The following is a 21,656-nucleotide window of genomic DNA, read 5'->3' on the forward strand; positions in this document are numbered from 1 at the left end:
TTGACACAGCAGTCACACTGAGTATGGTGGCGAATGCCTACAGACTTAGTTGAACCCAGAAATTTGAGATGAGCCCGGGTCACACAGGAGATTACAAAAGTACATGTGTGTGTGTGTGTGTGCATGCGTGTGCGCACACAGACAAAGCGGGGCGGGGGGGGGGAGCAGGAGGAAAGAACACCTATGAAGGAAGATGTCTCAGGAGAGTGCCTACAGTTTAAGGTGCTTGAGTCCCCAAGCTCACCTGGTTACTGCCTCTGCCTGGCACCCCACCGTTATGGAGAGTGTTGTCAGTTTCCTATGGGGTTAGTCTTTGCATTGTGTTGGCCCTTTTCCAGCCGCTGGTCTGAGTGGGGCTCTTAGCGTAAGCAGAGGTTTGGGAAGAGGGCACTCAGAGGAGCAGCAGCTCCTAACAGTCTGCAGAGGTTTGTGTGGGGGAAGGGAACTGGACATAGCCTTCCTCATGTTGTTTAGACCTTAAGCCAGGCAGCATTTGCTTCTGAAGGGATCTTGGTGAGCTCTGCCCTGTGCTCTCACACGGTCCCTTGTGAGATCCTCTCCCCTCTCCTGGGACTCTGGGACTAAAGTGACAGGCTTGTGAGACAAGGGTACGAAAACGTGGCTTCTCTGTTACTCACATCTCTTTGTTAGCCCTCTCAGCTCGGTCTTATGAAGCAAGCTCTCACTTTAAACTGTCCTGTGGGGCAGACTTCTGTGGTCATTAGCGGAGAGCTGCCTCTGGGCATCACCAGGGAAAAGGATGCAGTCAGTATTCGTGTTAGCTTGCAAGTGTCTGCATTAGTCAGAATTCTCAAGGGGAATGGGACTGATTTGGGCTTGGTGGTTCATGTCTATATCCCCAGCATTGACACTGAGGTAGCAGGATCACCAAGAGGTGGAGGACAGCCTGGGCTACATAGTGAGCCTAGGCCACAGAGTGAGACTCTGTTTCAAAAAGATAAAACGGGGGGGGGGGGGGGGGGGCTGGTGATATGGCTCATCAGGTAAAGCTCTCGCTTAGCAAGACCGACAGCCTGTTCAATTCCCAGAACCCACATAATATTTGGAGGGCACCAACTCCATGAAATTGTCCTCAGACCACTACATCCACATGATGGTACCCAGGCACACATACAAACAGTAACAATAATGACGATAATGACAAAGACAGTACAAACTGGGCATGGTGGTGAACTTCTGCAATCCCGGTTTGGGAAGTAGAGGCAGTAGGACTAAGGGGTTTGGAGTCATTCTTTGCTCTATAAGGAATTTGAGGCCAGTCTGGGCTACATGAAATCTTTTAAAGAAAAAGATAGCTTGTTTGATTTTGAGGTGAAAAAGTCACCCTTGCCGGACAGTAGTGACAGCTCATTCTTTTAATCCCAGCACTCAGGAGGCAGAGGTAGGTAGATCTCTGGGAATTGCAGGCCAGCCTGGTCTACAGAGCGAGTTCCAGGACAGCCAGGGTTACACAATGAAACACTGTCTCAAAAAACAAAAGCAAAACAAAACCAAAAAAGTCACCCTGACCTGCTGTCTGTAAGCTGGAGACTTAGAAAAGGCAGTACTGTTTGTACACCAAAGGCCTGTACACCAAGGAGGGAGCCGCCAGTGTAAATGCCGCCAGCCCAAGGGCTGAAGAAGACTGGCATCTCAGTTCCAGCAAGCAGGCAAGCAGCAGAAGGGTGGGTTCTTCCTCTCTTTGCCCATGGAGCCTTTGAAGGACGAGGTGATACCCAGCCACACCAGGGAAGGCTGTCTTCTGATGCTAATCCCTTCTGGAAACATACTCACTGACACATCAGAAATGTTGTTCAATCTGGGCTCCCTGTGGCTCAGTGACACATAAATTAACCACCACATGGCTTCTTCCCTAGCCGAGCTTTCAGAAAGGACCACAGTCCCTGCTGATGCCTCGCTAGCAGCTCTGTGCAAGAGGACCCAGTTAAGTCATGTCTGGGTCCTGACTTAAGTCATAAAATACATGACTGTTGCTTAAGAAGTGATGGCACTGGTAGTTATAGGCAATACAATTTACCTACAGAAGCGTACACAGGGAAGCAAAGCTGGCATTAAAAAAAGGCGAACATACCTGTGTAACCAGTATCCAGGCCAAGGTACAGAGACCAGGCTTGGGAATGGCCACTCACATTTCCTGTTAGTGCCTTGGCCTCCCAAGCTCTGGGATTACAAGTGTGAATGCCTGGCTTTGCTGTTTCTATCTTATCTTAAATGGGTTCATACCATGTGTGCAAAACAGCTTTTGCAGACTCTCTGATTCCAAAGTGCACTGAGAATCACCGAGACACAAAGAGAACCAGTGCCTGACAAATTTGCCAGGAGTTAACCTTTACTGACTCCATCTGGGAGCAGGCAGACTAATTCTAGAACAGAAATCCTGGCTCCTAGACAGAAATTGTCCCAGAACAGGAAGAACACCTCATTTGACTCTTATGTCCCACGAGTCTTTAAAGCCACCCCCCTTACCCTAGTCTAGGGTTTGGGCTTTTGTTTTCAGAAGTCTTTCGAAGGTTTCATTATTAGGGGTCAGTAGCAACCAAGTATGATTAATACAAGACACAGCAATCAGACTGAGTTTCTGGACCTAGTTGCTAATAACTTAGTACTCTTGAAAACAACTCTTACTATGATTGGAGGTCTATGTTATACATGTAATACAAGTTATGTAGCCAGGCGTGGTAGGATAGTTCTGGGATCCCAGCACTTGGGAGGCAGAGGCAGAAGGATCACCAAAAGTTTCAGTTTGGCCTGGATTACATGGTACATTCCAGAGTACTTTGCCTCAAAAAGTCAAAAGAAAATATATTTGTTATGTCATTTAAAAAACAAAACAAATAATCATAACAAAAATCAACTCCTATAGGGCTGGAAAAATGAGTTGGTGTTCAAGAGCACTTGCTCTTGAAGAGGATCTAGGATCAGTTAGTTCCTCAGTTCCCAGCATCCCTATGGTAGCTCACACTCAAACCACCTATAACTACAGCATCGGGGGATCAGATGCCCTTCTCTGACCTCTGCAGGCTCCAATACTTCCACTCTCTCTTGATCTCTGCATGCTCGTGGTGCACAAATAGACACACAGACACACACACAGAGACACACAGACGCACACAGACACACAGACACACACACACACACACAAAGTAAATAAATAAACTTAAAAAGAGTCCCCAAGCCAAATTCTCTTGGTAGGTAGTTACTATATGAGATTAAACAAAACATACAGGGGCTGGAGAGATGGCTCAGTGGTTAAGAGCACTTGCTGTTCTTCCAGAGGTCCTGAATTACATTCCTAGCACTTGTGTCAGGACAGTTTCTAATTCCAGCTCCAGAGGATCCAGTGCCTCTGGCTAAACACACATGCCAAAACATAATTTAAAATAAGTCTTTAAAACAAAACAGTATTTAGTGGGGTGTGGTGGTGTATGCCTTTATTTGTTTTATTTTTGGTTTTTCAAGACAAGGTTTCTCTGTGTAACAGCCCTGGCTAATCCCAGCACAGAGGCAGGCAGATCTCTGTTGAGTTTGAGGCCAGCCTAGGCTACAAATTGAGTTCTAGGACAGTGAAGGCTGTTACACAGAGAAAACTTGTCTCAAAAACAAAACAAAACAATAACAAAACAAAAAACCCAGTATTTATAACTGAAGAAACAGAAGTTAAATGATTTAGCTGACATCATGGAAGTTTTGTACAGCTGGAGAGAGAGGCTGACTGGAAGCAGACACAGATTTAGTCTGGAGGTTTAAACATTCTTGAGGCTTGTCCATTATTGTAGCACCCTGAAGAGCTTGAAACTAAAGTCTGTGACAGTCAGGACCACGTGGGGTGCCAGGCAGAGCTTTTTCCCCTCTCTGACATGGGGTCTCACCCTGGACCCTAGCTTAGCCTGGATTTCAAACTTGTTGAAATCCTCGTGTCTTTGTCTCCTGAGAGCTGGTATTACAGATGGGAGCTATGAGGCCCTGTTCTATCTATCTGGGCCTTCTTTTTGCTTTTTATCCTATACAGGGCCTTATATATTACAAGTTGGCCTTGAACTCTGACCTTCTGATCTTTCTGCTTCTACCTCCTGAGTGTTGTGTGTGTCACCGGGCCAGGCTGGTTTCTCTTTCTTTTTCTTTTCTTTTTTTGAGAAAGGGTCTCATGCTTGACATGCTGGCCTTGAACCCAACATGAAGTGAAAGAGGACCTTGACTTCCTGATTGCACTGCTTCTAGCTCTGGTATGATAGGCATGAGCCACCATGCTCAGCTCCAGTTCTCTCTCTGTCTCTCTGTCTCTCTCTGCAATAGCAAGGATTCTTATTGTGAATACAGGAGATAACACAGCTAGATAAATTTTGATGACAACTGTGGACTCCAGCACTTCTCTGTGAGAAGGTTAGCCCATTATGTAAATAGACTACTGCCCAAAACAGAATCCAGCATTCAGGACAGTGTTCAAGATGGTGGACTGTGCATGGTGAGGAAAAAGAAAAAAGGCATTTCCTTGCTCTCTCTCCTCAGTACGATGTGTACAGCATGCAGCTCATCGGGTGGAAAATGTTTTCATTACAGAGAAGATGTGAATTTTTCCTCTTCCTCTCAGACACCAAAATCCCAGGCCTTGACCTGAACAAGGAAATCCAAATAAGGTGATTTCAAGTGAACCTCAAGTCTACATACTTATCTGCCATGTTTACTCTTGAAAACACATATCCAGTAACCAGATGTGGAGCTTCGTGAGCCCATACCTAGCATGAATGAGGCCCTGGTTTGAGCTCTAGTAATGGGAAAGACAAAACCGCAACAAGCCCATTTAGGATGCATTTACCAATATGAATTTAGTAGGCTTGGTTGTCTCCTGGAGGACGTTTTTGACCAAACTGGAGTTGAGCTAATTTCACTTGCAAGAGAGGCCCTGCGAGACTAGTATTTGCCCTGTGACATTTAGTAGCGAGGTGGCCCTCCAACTGCAGAGGCTCATTAGGCTAATACAAAACACATAGTCTCTAGCTTCAGTGTGGAGAGCCGGGGTCCTCCCAAGTCTGGCTGTTAGCTGTACCCAGCCCTCAGACAGGTTCAGCCCTGCTGACAAGGCTAGAAAATGTCAGGAGGTCACAGTTTTCCAGGTTAGTGGGTGCACATCTCTATTTGTCAATGCTTATGTTGGTCACGGGGAAAGAAGCAAGGAGCCGAGGTTTGGGAATTGCTTAAGCGTTATTTACTCAGGAAGCAAGGATCAAAGTCTTTCTCTAGCACAAAGGATACAAAAATAGGTCACGAGGTCCCCCAATCAGCACAGCTAACATTTTTTAGCTAACATCCAACTTTAAAGCGGTGCTTTAAAGCAGAAGTTTCTTTCACAGAAAGATAATCGCTGAACTAAATGTCACTCAAGCCTCCACTTAAAAATACCACGTCCGGGCTGGAGAGATGGCTCAGAGGTTAAGAACACCAGCTGCTCTTCCAGAGGTCCTGAGTTCAACTCCTAGCACCCACATGGTGGCTCACAACCACCTGTAATGAGATCTGGCACCCTCTTCTGTGTACATAATAAATAAATAAATCTAAAAAAAAAAATACCACGTCCTTATTTCAGAGCCAGGATTAAAGAACAGGGTCCCTGGGACTCCTCGAAGCATTCTAGAAGGCAATGGGCATGAACGTGTTCAAGTCACGGGGTCTGAGCTTATGGGTTCATGGTGTTTGCTTTTTCCCTGCTAACTGGGACATCCATCTTGGGCAACTTGAAGGTGGCTGGATCTTTACCTACTTGGGTGGCCGGGACAAGTCTTAGCCCCTGAGAGAGAGCTCTGGGCTCTTTTGTAGGGCTAGATGGCAACACCTCCAAAATAGACCTACGGATCAGTCTTGGTCCAAAGAGGCTCCACTTACCTGCTGAGTTCTTTTCAGTCCCACTTCCACGGCCCATGGTGTTAGGATTTGGGCCAGGTAAAGTTGTGAAGGAAACAGATGTGAAGCAGCCTGTGGGTATCTGCTTATTGGATGAGTGAGAGGGTGTTCTCTGTGCTGGGGTGAACATTTTGCAGCTTTAACTTCTGGACTGCTTCAGCCACTCAGAGGTACCTAGTCTCTTCAGAGGGAAGGCCCTTGCGGCATGTGTAGGCAGCATCTCTCAGTCCTGCCTCTTCCTCAAAATGCCAGATGCTCTCCTAGGTCCATTTGGTGGTGAGGGAATTCGTGATGACATGGGAAGCTCTAGCTTTCACCGTAGGAATTTTGTCCAGTGTCAGTAGCTACTGATGGAGTCTCACTGTAGGGAGGTGACAACTGGCTTCTCCTCACTCTGCTTGATGAAGTGCTGATATGTGCATTCTGGAATCTCTGGCTTCCAGGGGATGCTGCTCATGTCTAGTGGAGAAGGAGTCATGGGTGCAGGGTCCTCGAGGCCATCATCATACCTGGATGCCTGACAACATAGCTCCATGGGTAGAGGCATCTTGTCTAGATGCTCATTGGGCCCAAGAACATAGTGAAATGATGTTAGACTATGCTGATGGATGTTACATGGGGAACACTATCCAGTGCCGCACATTAACAAAGCTTCCATTTAGAGGTTCTGCACACCTGCTGCAATCTGGCTACCAACCAGGCCAACCAGGCTGGAAGATCCAGATCTCCATTAGGGGCAGCACAGAGCCAAGCCATTATGAAAGTACAACATCCACAGTCCACACTACCCCTCTGGAGCAGTGCTGGATTTCTTATTCTTCCCATCCATACATGTATCCAACCCTCCAACTGTCCATCCATCCTGCCACCTCACCAGACCCATATATCACATGGCTATCAATGGTCTCTCCATGTCAATCCCATGCCAGAAGGAACCTAATGGTGGAAGTACCTAGGGTACAGCAGTAAATATAAGAGCCAGGTTCTCTACTAGATCTGGGGTTCCTGGAGGGAGAATCTCTCACTAAGCATGATTTAGGTCCTGTTTTCCTTTCCAATCTCATTTTACCTACTCATTCTCTTGCTCCTTGTCTTCAACCACCAATGGTCTTCCTTCTCTTTTTGATCAAGCCACGCCCTCTTTGGCCTCAGGACTTTAAGCAACTGCTGTTCTTTTGTGACTTGAATGTTCAGCCAGCAATGTAAATAGCTGGCTCTATCTGTTCCTTCGCATCCTAAAGAGTCCTGTCTTCAGAAGGGCCTTTCTATACCCACCTTCTTTAAAGGGTGCATTCTTCTGCCCTGCCCATTTACTGTATTACCTCACTCTGTTTATTTCTCTTATAGAATTGCTCAGAATCTTTCATCATCTTATTATTTTATAACTCACCAATTAGAAAAAGTAGGCCCAAGTGGGCAGTTACCAAATCTTTTATATTCTTTATGGCATGCCTTCTGCTTGTTTCAATGACTGATCACAGTTACTGATGCATAGTAGTCCTTCAATGTTTGTTGAATGGATGAGAGAAAGGTGCATGAGTAGACTTTCCTAATATTAGAGAGATTGAATATTGGTAGAGAATAGACTCTGGAAGATAGGACAGGATTAGAGAGTCTTGACAGCAAAGCAGAAGAGCTGACTTAATGTGAACCCAGGATGAGTAGAGTCTCTTGAGCGGCACAAGGAAAACAGTGGCTTAGGAGGATGCCTTGTTATGTAGGCCGCCATCTGTGATAAATTAGAAATTTAAACTACTCACTGCAGAATTTTGTAATTATCTTGAGAAGTAATGAGGTCCCAGAACCCAAGGTATATTTTCCTCCCTGTGGGAATTATACAGCATGGGAATCCAGAGTGCCATGGCTTTATAGACTATATGTTATTGTTTAATTAGCTGATTATGGTAAACTATAGACATAGTGTCATAATGAAAATTCTGTAAGGCAAGACCCATATATGTTCAATGTAAGCATATAGCCCATAAGAGAGTTTTTTTTTTTTTTTTTTTTTGGCTTTTTTACTATGCCAGGTATCAAAACCAATGGTGTTTGCATGTTAGCAAGCACAGACTTTTTGAAGAAGGCTCAGTTTCTTCATCTGTAAAAGAAAGCTAAAACATAACAGTGAGTTTTAAAAACTGACTATTGAGATAGGGTCTTATTATGATAGATGCCCTGGCTGGTCTAGAACTTGCTATATAGACCAAGATGGCCTTGAACTCATACAGATCCACCTGCCTCTGTCTCCTCTATTAAAAGCATGGACCACCATGCCTGACTTTTACTATTTTTAGTTATTTATGTATGTGTGTGTGGGTTTGTGTACAAGGAGGCTAGAGGGCATTGAATCCCCTGGAGCTGGAGTTCAGGCTGGTGAGAGCCACCTGATCTTGGTACTGGAACCAAACTGGCATCCTCTGCAATAGCAGTACATGCTCTTCACTGCTAAGCCACCTCTCCAACATCTATAATAGGTTTTTAAATGAGAGGTTATGGGAAAAATCAGCAGTACATAGTGATCACTATGTGAACTCACCCCCACTCGTTATCCTTAAAGGAAGATTCTGAATTCTCCTTGACTGGCATCTTCTATTAGACTTTTAAATTGATGATGATGATGATGATGTTTTTTGAGACAGGGTTTCTCTGTGTAACAGCTCTGGCTGTCCTGGAACTAGCTCTGTAGACCAAGCTGGCCTAGAAACTCACAGAGATGCGTCTGCCTCTGCCTCCTGAGTGCTAGGATTAAAGGCATGTGCCACCACCATCTGGCCTTCTATTGGACTTTTATTTTCCTGAGAGTTGCTAGACTTGAAATAGACAGATCATTGGTTAATATTTGCTTATTGCCATGTTCTGTTTTCTGTGAAGAAGCTGTGTAATTTACTAGCTACATGACTTTAGAAACCTCTTTTTGTCTCAGTTTTCAAATAAAATGGATACAATAGTACTTGTCTTCTTGCAAAGATCATGTGTTGTGGAATAATCTTTCTGTACACTGTGAAGATGTGTCATTCTCATTGGTTTAATAAAAAGCTGAATGGCCAATTCAGGCACATAGGAAACTGGGGAGAAGAAAGGAGGAGTTGCCAGACAGACAGAGAGGAAGCAGCATGGGCAGTACAGAGTAAAGGTAATAAAGCCATGAGACAAAAGTAGATTGATAAAAATGGGTAAATTTAAACTGTAAGAGCTAGTTAGTAACAAGCCTAAGTCATTGGCCAAGTTCTCATAATTAACAAGAGGTCTCTGTGTGGTTATTTGGGAGCTGGCAGGCGGGGGGAAAAAACTGCCTACAATCATGTAAGATTGTACTAGGGACTGGCACATGGCATTCAATTAGTCTTCAGAATTTCATTCTTCCCGCCACATTGGAACTTGCCTTCTTTCTCTGTAGGTGTCTGATCTCTCCTATAGGAAAGGGCTGACTGAGGAACAATATGGAAGAAATGGGTTCAGTAGCTCCTTCTAGACTTAACGAGAAATTTAAAATACTTTAGCTGTTAAAAGAGCAAAACAAAACACCCAAAAGAGAAAAACAAGAACATTAGGATACTGGAGAGACACCCTTCACCACCACCCCACCACCCGCCTCTTAATTTTTTGCCTTGAGACAGGGTCTCATTCTGTAGCTCAGGCTGTCTTGAAACTCAGAATGAAGCCTTTGTTGGCCTAGAATTTTTGCCATTTCTGCCTATGCCTCCCAAGTGCTGGGATTACCCCATGGACAGCTATGCTTGGATTGAGGTTTTTCCTATACACAGAAGGCTAGGAATGAAAAAGGCTTCAACAGTGAACTCTTTCCAGTGGATCTAAGGGGAATAAGTAACGTGGCCGGACTTCACTCATCCTAGCACGCCAGTTGTCTTTCTTCTCATTAGAATTTTCCTTCTTTGAAATTAACAGGTCTCTAGAAAGCAGAGATTAGTCCTTTGTTTCTAAAAAGTGAAGCCAAGGAAAACACTCTTCGTGCACATGCTGGAGTTCCTGTCATGTGGTTATGGAGAATGTCTTGTCTGTCTTTCCTATTCCCAGCACCTCCTAAGTTGACTAGGAGCATAGGCACCCAAAAAGTGTTCCAGAATTATTTTAGAAGTTTAGTTATCTTTCCCACAGAAGCCGGTGGTGCCCACACTCGGCCACAAACAAGTCCAGGCCTAGAAATAACATTCATTCTAAGGATCTCTGCGCAAAGGTTCTTGGGAAGCGGTTCCCAGTCTGCATTCTCCCGCTATTCCTCCCTTGGGTCGTCTTTGAAAGAACTGGCACGACTCGCGTTTCCTTCCCTTCTCCCACCTCCGAAGAAGCGGCCGAGAATGGGCAGGAGCACAGACCAATCATAAAGCTGTATTTTTCTTCCCAACCAATAGATACAGGCGGCAAGTCTAGAGCTCCGCTTTTGCCACCCTTCATCCCGCCCCTCTCACCTCCTTTTAGATTCGACACTTGACAACTCATCCCACCAATGGGAAGTTCCTACTGTGAGCGAGGGGGCGGAACCAAGCCCGCGACAGACGTCTCCTGCCGACCAATGGGCTGACAGAAGTGCGGGAGGGGTGGAAGGCGGAGCCAATGGCGCGGTGCCAATCACGAGCATCAGGGAAAGGGCGGGACGACAGTGTTAGCGGGAGGGAGGGGAAGGCCTCGGGAACCCAGCCGCGCTGCCGCCGCCGCCGCCGCCGCCGCCGCAGCCCGAGTCGGAGGAGGGAGAGACCAGTGAGAAAATGGCGGCCGTGGCTGCTGAGGCGGCGGCGACCGCGGCGTCCCCCGGGGACGGGGGCGCCGGCGAGGCTGAGCCGGAGCTGGAGCCCATCCCCGGCAGCGAGGCCGGCACCCCCCTCCCGGTCACGGCCACCGAGGCGGCGGTGCCGGACGGCGAGGCCGACGGGCGCCAGTCCGCCCCTCAGGCCGACGAGCAGCCGCTGCCGCCGCCGCCGCCGCCGCCGCCTCCGGGGGAGCTGGCGGGTAGCCCCGAGGCTGAGGCGAAGCCTCCCGAGCCCGCGGCCGCCCCGGCCCCGCCGCCCGAGCAGCCCCCGGCCGCCCCCGAGCCGTCCGAGGACGTGCCGCGGCCGCCGCTAGCTCCGGCGCTCGTGCCGCCGGCGGGCGGGGACTCGGCGGTGTCGCAGCTCATCCCCGGCTCGGAGGTGCGGGTCACGCTGGACCACATCATCGAGGACGCGCTCGTCGTGTCGTTCCGCCTCGGGGAGAAGCTCTTCTCCGGGGTCCTCATGGACCTGTCGAAAAGGTACCGCCGGCCCCCCGACAGCACGCCGTCCGCTCCGCCGCGACGGAGAGCGCGAACCCCGGCTGCTCCCGCCCCGCCCTCGGGTCCTGCGCGCCGCTCGCTGGCTCGCTCGCTCCGTGGGGCGCGCTCCGCGTGGGGCAGACGCGCGCGCGGCCCCGGAGGGCGGGCCCCGACCCCAGGTGTGCGGCTGGGGACGCGCGCGGGTGCAGATGGCTGGCGTACCCCGCCTCCTCCTCCTCCTCATCTCCGGCCCTCTGCGACCCTGGCTCGCACACTGGGGCAGATGGGTTAATGCAAAATGCAGATGGATCCCCCCCCCCCCCCCGGAGGAGGACCGGGTGCCGGGCGGGGGAGAGGTGCTGCTGAGGCACTTGTCTGTCCTCAAATCAACCTTTAACTTTAGCGGGGTTGAAGAAAGGGGTGTGTGCATTGGGCTTCCCTAAAGGTTACCTGTCACTTGTTAAAGAGAGGAAGAAGAGCCTGGAATTAATGAACCTTTTTTTACTGTTATTCTCACTGCTGGAAGTAGTTCCCCGGAGGGTAACTCTTCAAAAAGGAGGCACATTTTGCTAATTTTACTTACAGCTTAAAGAAATATGTGAAGATGGGATGAGACCCTTGTTTTTTAAACCTTTAATTTCAAAGTGGTGGGTTTGAATGACTGTTTCTTTGACAAGTGCTAGGGATTGACTCTCAAATGACTTCTGAGACTATATTTACATTTACATTTATGTTTTGATTGGAAGGTTGAATTCACCTACAAACCTCTGTCTTAACCAGTATATTTTCGTCTTTTGTATAAAATATTCTGGGCACTGCTTTAAACAAGTAAAGAAGATAATCTGTTCTCAGTTTTAGAGTTAACCTTTTTATTCTCTTCTTTTGCAGATAGGAAGTGCAGAGACTCCCATTCATGGCTCTCCATTCTGTTTCCTGCAACAGCACACACACTCTGGTGTCTCACCTGTTTGGAAATGGTTTATTAGTGTGCTTGGTGTGTTACGTATTTATTTGATTTCTGTCGCTGTACTGGGGATCGAACCCAGAGCCTCCTGCATGCCAGGCAAGCATCTTGCCATTGAGCCACACACACCCCAGCCTTCTCCCGCCTGTCTTTCTTTTATTTTTGAGACATGGTCTGGGTTAAGTTGTCCATGCTTGCCTCAAACTTGCAATCTTTCTGACTCAGCCTCTCCCAAGTACTGGTATGACAGGCATTTCCCATCATACCCCATATCTTGGCTTATGCTTTACTTTTAATTCCTTGACCTCCCGTCAAGACACAGGAATCGTTTTTTCCATTTGGGAACAACTTTTAAATTCATACTGGAATATGGTGGTTTGGTGGGGGGCAATGGGCACCTGTTCTGTCAGTCTGTACACTTTGCTAGTCTTCAGGGGTTTTGTTTTGTTTTTATTTTATTATTATTATTATTATTTTTGTAATTTTGGGTTAGTGCTTTCGTTAGTGCTTTAGTTTTCATAGTTAGAAAGCTGCTTAAGACAGTGCTTTCTGCTGGTGTTTTTAATAGCAAGAGAGACACTCTAATGTGTATGCTATTGAATCAAACAGAAGAAGAGGCCAGTGATTGTGTGAGAATCTGAATTTCAAATCTGCAAAAGAAAGGTGCAAAAAGGTAAGTTTTTGGCAATAGAGTGGCTTGTCTTTTCTCATGTCCAGGTGCTCATTGTATCAGTTTTAGAAAGTTGGAATTCCGAGTTTTGGTCTAATTTGCTAATAGCACTTCTTATAGTCATTTCTTTTCCTGGAGGAGCTGTTTTCCCTTTTGAAAGGTGCAGAGTCTTAGTCTCTCTGTTTTGACCTCTTGGGTTCAAGCTGATCCTCTTGTCTCAATTTCCTCCTGCCTCAGCAGCCACAGTAGCTGGGACTGCAGTCTGTGTCCCACTTTTGAGCTATATATCCAGCCCAGGAGATACTTTTTATCCACTGTGCTCAGGCCATGGCTACACTGTATTCAACAGACACTTTAAAAATAATTTGTATCTTATTTGAATTGGCCACTGAATTATACTTCCTGATGAAAATAGCAAGAGCTCCCAATTGGATGGCAGACATTGTATCACATAAGTTAGAGTCTTTTTAACTCTAATGGTGGCATTTCATTTATATGGGAGGCAATTGAGGCTTACTTAGTTTGGCCAGTTAGCTTATGAGTGGCAAAGTAAAGATTTAAATGTAAGTGAAAAGTTGGATGGGGTAGCAAGTTTTCTTTTAAGCAGGAAGTAAAGAATTGTATATTTTTAAAGAGTCAGTGCTTTCTTAATTTTTAGTGGCTGTGCAGAGTGATGCAAAGGAATCCCGGGTGTTGAAGCCAAGCAGAGTACTCCGTTAATAGGCTGCTGCTCTGGAGTCTTTACTTCCTTCCTTTGAATATAGGAGAGCACGTATAATAATTTCTGAAGCTGGAGTTCCTGCTTATCCAGTGAGAAAACTGGGAATGTGTCAGTGTGCTTTTGTTTAGTCTTCAGGAGGGTTAGTTACTGCATTTATTTAGTTTTTTTGGATTGAATAAGGGTTAACTCCAAGGCCTCAAACATTCTAAACATGGCTTCTACCCCTATAGTTCTTTTGAGGGTCATTTGTTTGTGGCCAGTTGACATGAATACAGACAAGCATAATGCATATAAATGCATAAGCTGGTGTCAGCTTACCAGAAAGGACAGACCATATTGTTAACCAACTGTTCTTTTGATGAGGACTTTATCATCCTGTGACTTCATAGTTCTCTAGTTTGTAAAGTGTAAACTATGATGTTTTCAACAATGGCATTCCTCAGAATTTACCCTTCCTATAAGCAACACATCAGTTGTACTGCCCCTTATTTCTCGAGATCTTAGCCATAAATGACATATTTAGCCTAAAATGAGGGTAGTTTGAATATCTAGTTAAAAACAAATTTTGTTGATTATAGCTTAAAAAAATATTGAATACCTCTAAGTGAAGCATACAGTTTACAGTTCATTTACTCTAGCTGTTGTTTTTATACCCAGCCCCCTTAGCTTGTTTAAATTACTTGTCTATTGCTGAGGTCATTAGCATTGTCTAATGACAAAGCAATTAGCCTTACACATGAATTTTATTTTTTTCTTATTTTCCTCATCAATCTCAGTTTTTCTAATTTTGGCATATAATAAGCATCCTTTAGTAAACTGATTATTTTAGACAATAATAAATACTGATGTACTTTTTATCATGGGGTATGTCTGTATGTATACACTGCCCTGCTTCAACATTTATTACAGTTTAGCTCTTGGAAAAGATACGGGTTTTAAAAAATAACCATACTATCACTGTCATTCCCAGAGTTCTAGCATTTCCTTTATATTGATTCAAATCTCTGGTCAGTGAATGTTGTCATGAAAATCTCAGGATTGTTTTGTTCAAATTGGACTACAAATAAAGTTTATACCTGCACATAATTAATTTTCCAGGCTTCTGTTCATCTGTGGTTCTGCCATTATATTTACCCTTGCGATTTGTTTATTCTGGATCTTTTTCTGATTGATACAGTTTTGTTACCTTTTTTAGTAATTTAACCTTTATAACAGATTGAAGGGCAACATTTTCGTTCGGGTCTCCTCAGGACCCTTTTTATGTACCTGGTTATCTTTTACTTCCCTGTAGCCTTTCTCAGTCCATACATGAAGGAACATTTTCTATGCAAGTTTTTGTTTTTGAAACACAGTCTTATGTAGCCCAAGTTGGCTTTGAACTCTGGATCTTCCTGCTTCTACTTCTCTAGTGCTGGAATTACAGGCTGAGCCACCACATCTGGCTTTTCTTTTCATTTTTTTAAAAGAAGAGGTCCTGTGTGTAGCCTCGACTGGCCTTGGACTAGTTGTGTAGCTCCTCCTTTTGACTCCTGTTAGGACTCTAGGAGTGTGCCATGTCCAGGGGATTATTTTATTCATTATTATCTTAAAAATAATTATAAAGCTACTTTGAAACCCTGAAAAATATTTCTGAATCCCTGAATTAAGGAATCGTGAAATAAGCATTGGTACTTAAAAAGGCTTGCATATTTTAACTTTATGGCACATGCATATTACTGTATTTTTACAAGTATAATATTCTGTGTATGGGGGGCTGTTTATTAAAAATTGAAATGATTTCTTTTGAAAACTTTAGCATTTACTGTTTAGGATCTTAAATTTGTAGAACATTTGTTTTTAAAGGAAATATAAACCAAGACAATGATTTCTTTTCTTTACAGAGACCATGAACGTATGGTGCAATAGCCCTACTTTTGGTGGGAAAAATATACAGCCATTCTGGTGGAGCAGTGAGTAGTGGTGTCAGTAGTGTGTCCTAAAGCTTGGAGGTTGAGGACCTAGGCCCTCTAGTAGTATGTGTGAAGGCTGGGTTGAGCTGTACATTCTGAATTTATTGGTGATTATATCTTATCTTGAAAGGTGCTAGAGGGCTTGTAAGAAGAGTAACAGAGGCAAGTGCCAATCCCTTCCTGATCCAGACAACTTCTGGGATGCTCACTACTGTACTGAGTTCCTCCATTGTATGTTGCTCCAATCTGATTGTTTGGTTGGCACAGATACTTAGTTGTTGGCAAATAAAAATCTAGTTTGAATCTGAAAACAAAGAATTGTGGTAATTTTTTGCTTTGAGACAGGATTTTACTGTGTAGCTCTGGCTGGCCTGGGGTTTGCAATCTTTCTGCCTTAGCCTCCTTAGTCCTGGGATTACAGGGATGTGATTGCCTAGCCCCCAAATAATTTTTATCAATTTTATTAGATGTATTTTTATATTATATATAACACTCCCCCCCCCCCCCCCCCAAAAAAAAAAAAAAAAGTCTCTTTGGACAGGCTTCCCTATACCCATGCTGGTCCTGAACTCAGATGTTCTTGCCTCAGCTTTCTGAGTGCTGGAATAACAAGCCCGTGTCACCACATCGAGTTATAAATATTGTATCTTAGGTAATTGGACGTATTATACATACACTATTCCAGACATGCTTTATTGCACTTGAAGCTTTTCTTTCTTTGAGACAGGTTCTTCTTATTCTGTGGCCCAGGTAGGCTTTAAACTGTCTATGATCTTTTCTGTCTTAGCTTTTGAGTGCTGGGATTACAGGCAAGGCCATGCTTGGTGGGAGTTTCTAATAAGGTTAATTTTCAGCTTTTTACATGTAAATAAGACCATACTTTACTGTGTGCTGTTTTAAAGTCATGATAAAACTATGGGATGGTAAGGCAACTTTTTTGGGGGCTGCTGTTAAGTAGCTTGAGTGTTAATGTTTATCTTCACTGTTATAACTGATTTCAGATTGTAAAAGGTGAAAGATGTTCTTAGTTATTTGGCCTGCCAAGTAAGTACATATGTAATTTCTTAGTAGCTTAGTTCTCCCTAAACTCCTACATTAAGATGCACATCACCAGAAAGAAGCTTGCTGTAGTGGCCGGCAGATAGAGAAGTAAGTGAAGATTTTGTTAAATTTTGCCTGGATTTAATGCAGAATAACTTTGCTAAATACAGTTTAGTCAGTGGTTCTCAAAAGTGTATAGATTTCTGGGGTTGCAGAGAGGGCTTAGCTCTTCCAGAAGATATGGGTTCAGTTCCCAACACATACAAGGCAGCTCATAACTGTCTGACTCCTGCTCCAAGTGATCCAACCCTACTGACCCCCAAAGGTGCCGCACACATGTAGTTTGCATAAATGCATGCAGGCAAAACACCCATACATATAAAATATTTTTGAAAATACATAGGTTTCCTGCCCCATCAATTTGATTTTCACTCTGGTTCCGGAGCAGTTAGGAGATAGTTTAGCTCAAACAGAATTACTTAGAATGGACTATAATTGCAAATTAAGCAATGCATTTGGAGAATGTACAACTTGAGTAGCAGATCCAGATTCTTGCTCTAAAGCTGGTACGTTCACTTGGAAGTGGTTTCTTAAATTTAGCTTCCTGTCAGGTGTAAGTTGTCCATAATTTTTGTTTTCTTCCCTTTGAACCAGTTTATATAGTTGCCTAACTCTGTAGTTTCACTTCTCATATGTATCACTTAACAGAGCTGCTAAGCTTTACTTTCTGGACTTCATAATAACTACTTGCACTTGCCATTTTTTTTCCCCCTTGAGACAGGGTCTGTAGTCAAAGGCAGGCCTCAGTTACTGTGTAGTTGAGGATGACCCTGAACTTCTGATCTTCCTGCCTCTATCTCTTGAGTGCTACAACTGTAGATGCATGCTACCACCTCTTGCTTTTACAAGATGTTGGGGACCCAGTCCAGGGCTTCACCTATGCTCCGGAAGTATTATTACCAACTGAGCTACTTTGCTAGCCCTACAGTTGCCATTTCTGTATTGTATACATTGTTTCATTTCACTCTGAAAGGATTTTCAGGTTAAATTTGTAGAAATAGTGCCAGATTAAGTAAATTGCTTAAAATTATAAATGATAGGTATTAGTAGGGATATATAAGATGCCTGTTGTTGGAGACAGCGAGGCCCTGTGCCCTGGCTGGCCTTGGACCTTGAGACTTCCTGTCTTAGCCTTCTGAGTCCTGGAATTGCAGATATTAACACCATATCCTAGCACCTTTTATTTTTATCTATCTATCTATCTATCTATCTATCTATCTATCTATCTATTTGTTTGTTTATTTTTGTTTTTCGAGACAGGGTTGCTCTGTGTAGTTTTGGTGCCTATCCTGGATCTTGCACTGTAGACCAGGCTGGCCTCGAACTCATAGAAATCCACCTGGCTCTGCCTCCCGAGTGCTGGGATTAAAGGCATGTGCCACCACTGCCCGGCTCACCTTTTAATTTTTACTCTTTTCTTTTATGCTTTATTCAGTCAGGGTCTCAAATCTAGGCTTCCTTCAAACTTGACAGCTAAGCCTGGCTTGAAGTCCTGACCCTCTGTTTCTATTCCTAAGGGCTGGGGTGGCAGGGATGTGCTGTGGTTCCCAGGTAATTTTCTTTTGCCAATATTGGGGATTGAATCTGGGGCTTCATGCACGTTAGAGGAGAGGAACACTCTGGTGACTAATTTGAAGCACTGTTGATATGTTGCCTAGGTTGGCCTGGAACTTGTGGTCCTCTTGCCCTAGCCTAGCCAGTTGCTGCCCCTCACCCCAAGAGTCACAATGCCAGCCTACTGTCCCTATTCTAATTTTATTTTATCTTGTGTTTTGGAGACTGAATCCAAAGGACGACTTGTAGGATTTAGTTTTTTTCTCTTTTAACATGGTGATTAAATTCAGGTTGTTGGCTTGGTGGCAAGCACCTTTACCCACTGAACTGTGAACCATCTTGCACGGTCTTTTGTTTGTTTGTTTGTTTGTTTTTGAGACAAGGCCTTGTTATTTAGCATTGGTTGGCTTGGAAACTCACTGTGTAGACCTGGCTGGCCTGGAACTTATGGAGATCTGCCTACCTGTGCCTCCCAGGTGTTGGGATTAATGCCTGTGTTACCATAGCAGGCTGTGACCCTCTTTTTTTTTTTTTTTTTTTTTCTCTTTGAAATGGTCTTATGTATCCTAGCCTGCCCTAGAGTTCATTATGTGGGAGCAGAGTCTTGAGCTCCTTACCTTCCATTTTCTTTTTTTGTTCTTTTTTTAAGATTTATTTATTTATTATGTATACAGTGTTCTGTCTGCATGTATGCCTGCAGGCCAGAAGAGGGCACCAGATCTCATTACAGATGGTTGTGAGCCACCATGTGGTTGCTGGGAATTGAACTCAGGACCTCTGGAAATACAGCCCGTGCTTTTAACCTCTGAGCCATCTCTCCAGCCCCTCCTTCTATTTTCTAACTCTCAAGAATTGGAATTATAGGAGCACCACCACACTCAATTTTATGTCATGCTGGGGACTAAATCCCAGAGTTTTCTGCATTCTAGGGGTAACATTTGGCCAACTGGCCTGCATCCTGAGCCCTGTTTTTAACTTACCTTTCTTTACTTGTTTTAGTATGCGTGGGCACTCACATGAGTGTAAACATGTGCATGCCATGGTTTATGTGTGGAAATCACAGAACTGCTTCTGGGAATCTGCTCTCTCATGTTGCGGGTCCTGGGGATCAAACTCGGGTCGTCAGATTTGGTACATAAGCACATTTACTGGTTGGAACTGTCTCACTGGCCCTCAGTTTAACAGACATTTGTTTGTTTCCTCAGAAGCTTTGGTAGAGTCAGATGTATGTAGCTGGGTTAGGGAGAACATGTTCTAAAGAAAATATGGTTTTGGTGAAACTAAGATGATTTCTTTGGCCAGGCAGTGGTGGTGGTGGTGACAGTGCATGGCTTTAATTCCAGCACTCGGGAGGCAGAGGCAAGTGGCAATTCATTTCCGTGAATTCGATGCTAGCCTGGTCTACAGAGCGAGTGTAAGACAGCCAGGGTTACACAGAGAAACCCTGTCTTGACCCCCCTACTCCCCCCAAATAAAACAAAGATGCCTTTTTTTAGTGTGTATGACATTAAGGATTGTATTTAGGGTCTTGAACATGTTGAGTACATACTCTATCATGGTTACATTTCTAATCTTTATTTTTAAATTTTATATGTATGAGGAGGCAGGAGGGGGGAATCTGTGGTTGGTATGTAGAATGAGTAGAAAATTTCTTAATAAAGAAAAATAAAAAGAAAAAAATTTATATGTATGAATGTTTTGCCTGCATGTGTGTCTGTGCACCATTTGTATGGCTGGTACCCAGGGAAACCAGAAGAGGATATTGAATCCCCTGGGACCAGAGTTACAAGTAGTTATAAGCCACTATGTAAATGCTGGAAATCAAATCCTGGACCTGTGGAAGAAGCATCCTGTGCTTTTAAACCCTGAGCCATTTTCTCTAGCCCCAGGATTGGATTTTTTTTTTTTAAAGATTTATTTATTTATTATGTATACAGAAGAGGGCGCCAAATCTCATTACAGATGGTTGTGAGCTACCATGTGGTTGCTGGGAATTGAACTCAGGACCTCTGGAAGTGAAGTCAGTGCTCTTAACCTCTGAGCCATCTCTCCAGCCCTGGATATTTTTAAAAAAACTATTTATTTTCATTTTATGTGCACTGGTGTTTTACCTGCATGTATGTCTGCCTGAGGGTGTCAGATCTTAGAGTTACAGGCAGTTTTGAGCTGCCATGTGGGTGCTGGGAATTGAACCCAGGTCCTCTGAGAGAATAGCCAGTGCTCTTTTTCTTTTTTTTTTTTTTTCTTCCCCTTTTTGGTTTTTTGAGACAGGGTTTCTCTGTGTAGTTTTGGTGCCTGTCCTGGATCTCCCTCTGTAGACCAGGCTGGCCTCGAACTCACAGAGATCCGCGGGCCTCTGCCTCTCGAGTGCTGAGATTCAAGGCGTGCGCCACCACCGCCCGGCCTACAGCTAGTGCTCTTAACTTCTGAGCCACCCACCTCTCCAGCCCCAAGATTAGATTTTTTTAAAAACCTATTTTTTTTTTAAAGATTTAGCTATTTATTATATATACATATTTTCATTACAGATGGTTGAGAGCCACCATGTGGTTGCTGGGAATTGAACTCAGGACCTCTGGAAGAACAGTCAGTGCTCTTAACCACTGAGCCATCTCTCCAGCCCAAAACCTATTTTTAATGTACCTTTGGGAGGGAATTATCTATCTAAATGGTGTATTAATTGAAAACATTTTTCCTATAATACTATAGTAAATGATGATGTGCGTTTACACACCCATAAGAGCATATGCTTGCGTGTATATACACACATGTGCTTGCAGGTGCATATGGAGGTCAGATGTCTATTTCAGGTGTCATTCCTCATGAATTGTTTCCCTTGTTTTGAAGTTTTAGCTTTGTTTTTAATTACGTCTAGGTGTGTGTATCTGCATCTGAGTACAGGTGATGAGTAGGCCAGAGGTGTTAGACCCCCTAGAGCTAGAGTTACAGATAGTTGCCAAGCCACCTGACTTGGGTGCTGGAACCTGAGCTTGGGTCCTTTGGAAGAACAGCAACTGTCATCTTTCTAGCCACTCTGCCTTGTTTTTTGAGACAGGTTCTCTCAGTGGAAGCTGGGGCTTGCAGTTTAGACTAGGGTGGCTGGCCAGTGAGCTCCAGGGATCTGCCTCCCTCAACTTCCTCGATACTGGGATTACAAAGGGTTCTGGTGGTCAGATTGCCTTCTGTTGCCAGTAAGGCAGCACTTCACCCACTAAGCGATGTCCCCAGACCATGTTACTACAATTAAATCTATTTTGAAATTTTATTTTCTTTTTTTTCCGTTTTGTTTTGTTTTTGAGACGGGGGCTCTGTGTATTATAGCTCTGGCTGTCCTGGAACTCCTTATGTAGACCAGGCTGACCTCAAACTCAGATCTGCAAGTGCTGGAATTAAAGGCTTGTGCCACTATACCCATCTTTTTCAATCATTGTAGAGAACTCTTGTAAAGTTTTTACCTTGGGTCTTTAATTTGTGTGTGTGTCTCTCTTCCCAAGATCTAATAGCTTAGGCTGGCTTGGAACACAGTATGTAGCTGG

The 21,656-nt window shown here is 44.4% G+C and overlaps 1 protein-coding gene and 1 pseudogene across 3 annotated transcripts in view; one reads left to right on the forward strand and one right to left on the reverse strand.

Moving 5' to 3' along the window:
- Nucleotides 1-5,538: 5,538 nt before the first annotated feature.
- LOC131915960 (putative monooxygenase p33MONOX) lies at nt 5,539-7,460 on the reverse strand (annotated as a pseudogene).
- A 2,914-nt stretch (nt 7,461-10,374) lies between these two features.
- The window catches only part of Pwwp2a (PWWP domain containing 2A), a 41,531-nt gene continuing 30,249 nt past the window's right edge, over nt 10,375-21,656 (forward strand). The window contains exon 1 of one of the 3 annotated variants that reach the window (XM_059270366.1): nt 10,375-11,161. In XM_059270366.1, the coding sequence (XP_059126349.1) occupies nt 10,641-11,161 (521 nt within the window). In that variant the 5' untranslated portion in view covers nt 10,375-10,640. The remainder of the gene's footprint in view (nt 11,162-21,656) is intronic. The other 2 variants (XM_059270367.1, XM_059270368.1) reach the window with 2 other exon arrangements.

This window comes from Peromyscus eremicus, chromosome 8a (genome assembly GCF_949786415.1).
Source record: "Peromyscus eremicus chromosome 8a, PerEre_H2_v1, whole genome shotgun sequence".
In the NCBI taxonomy this organism is placed as follows: Eukaryota; Metazoa; Chordata; class Mammalia; order Rodentia; family Cricetidae; genus Peromyscus; species Peromyscus eremicus.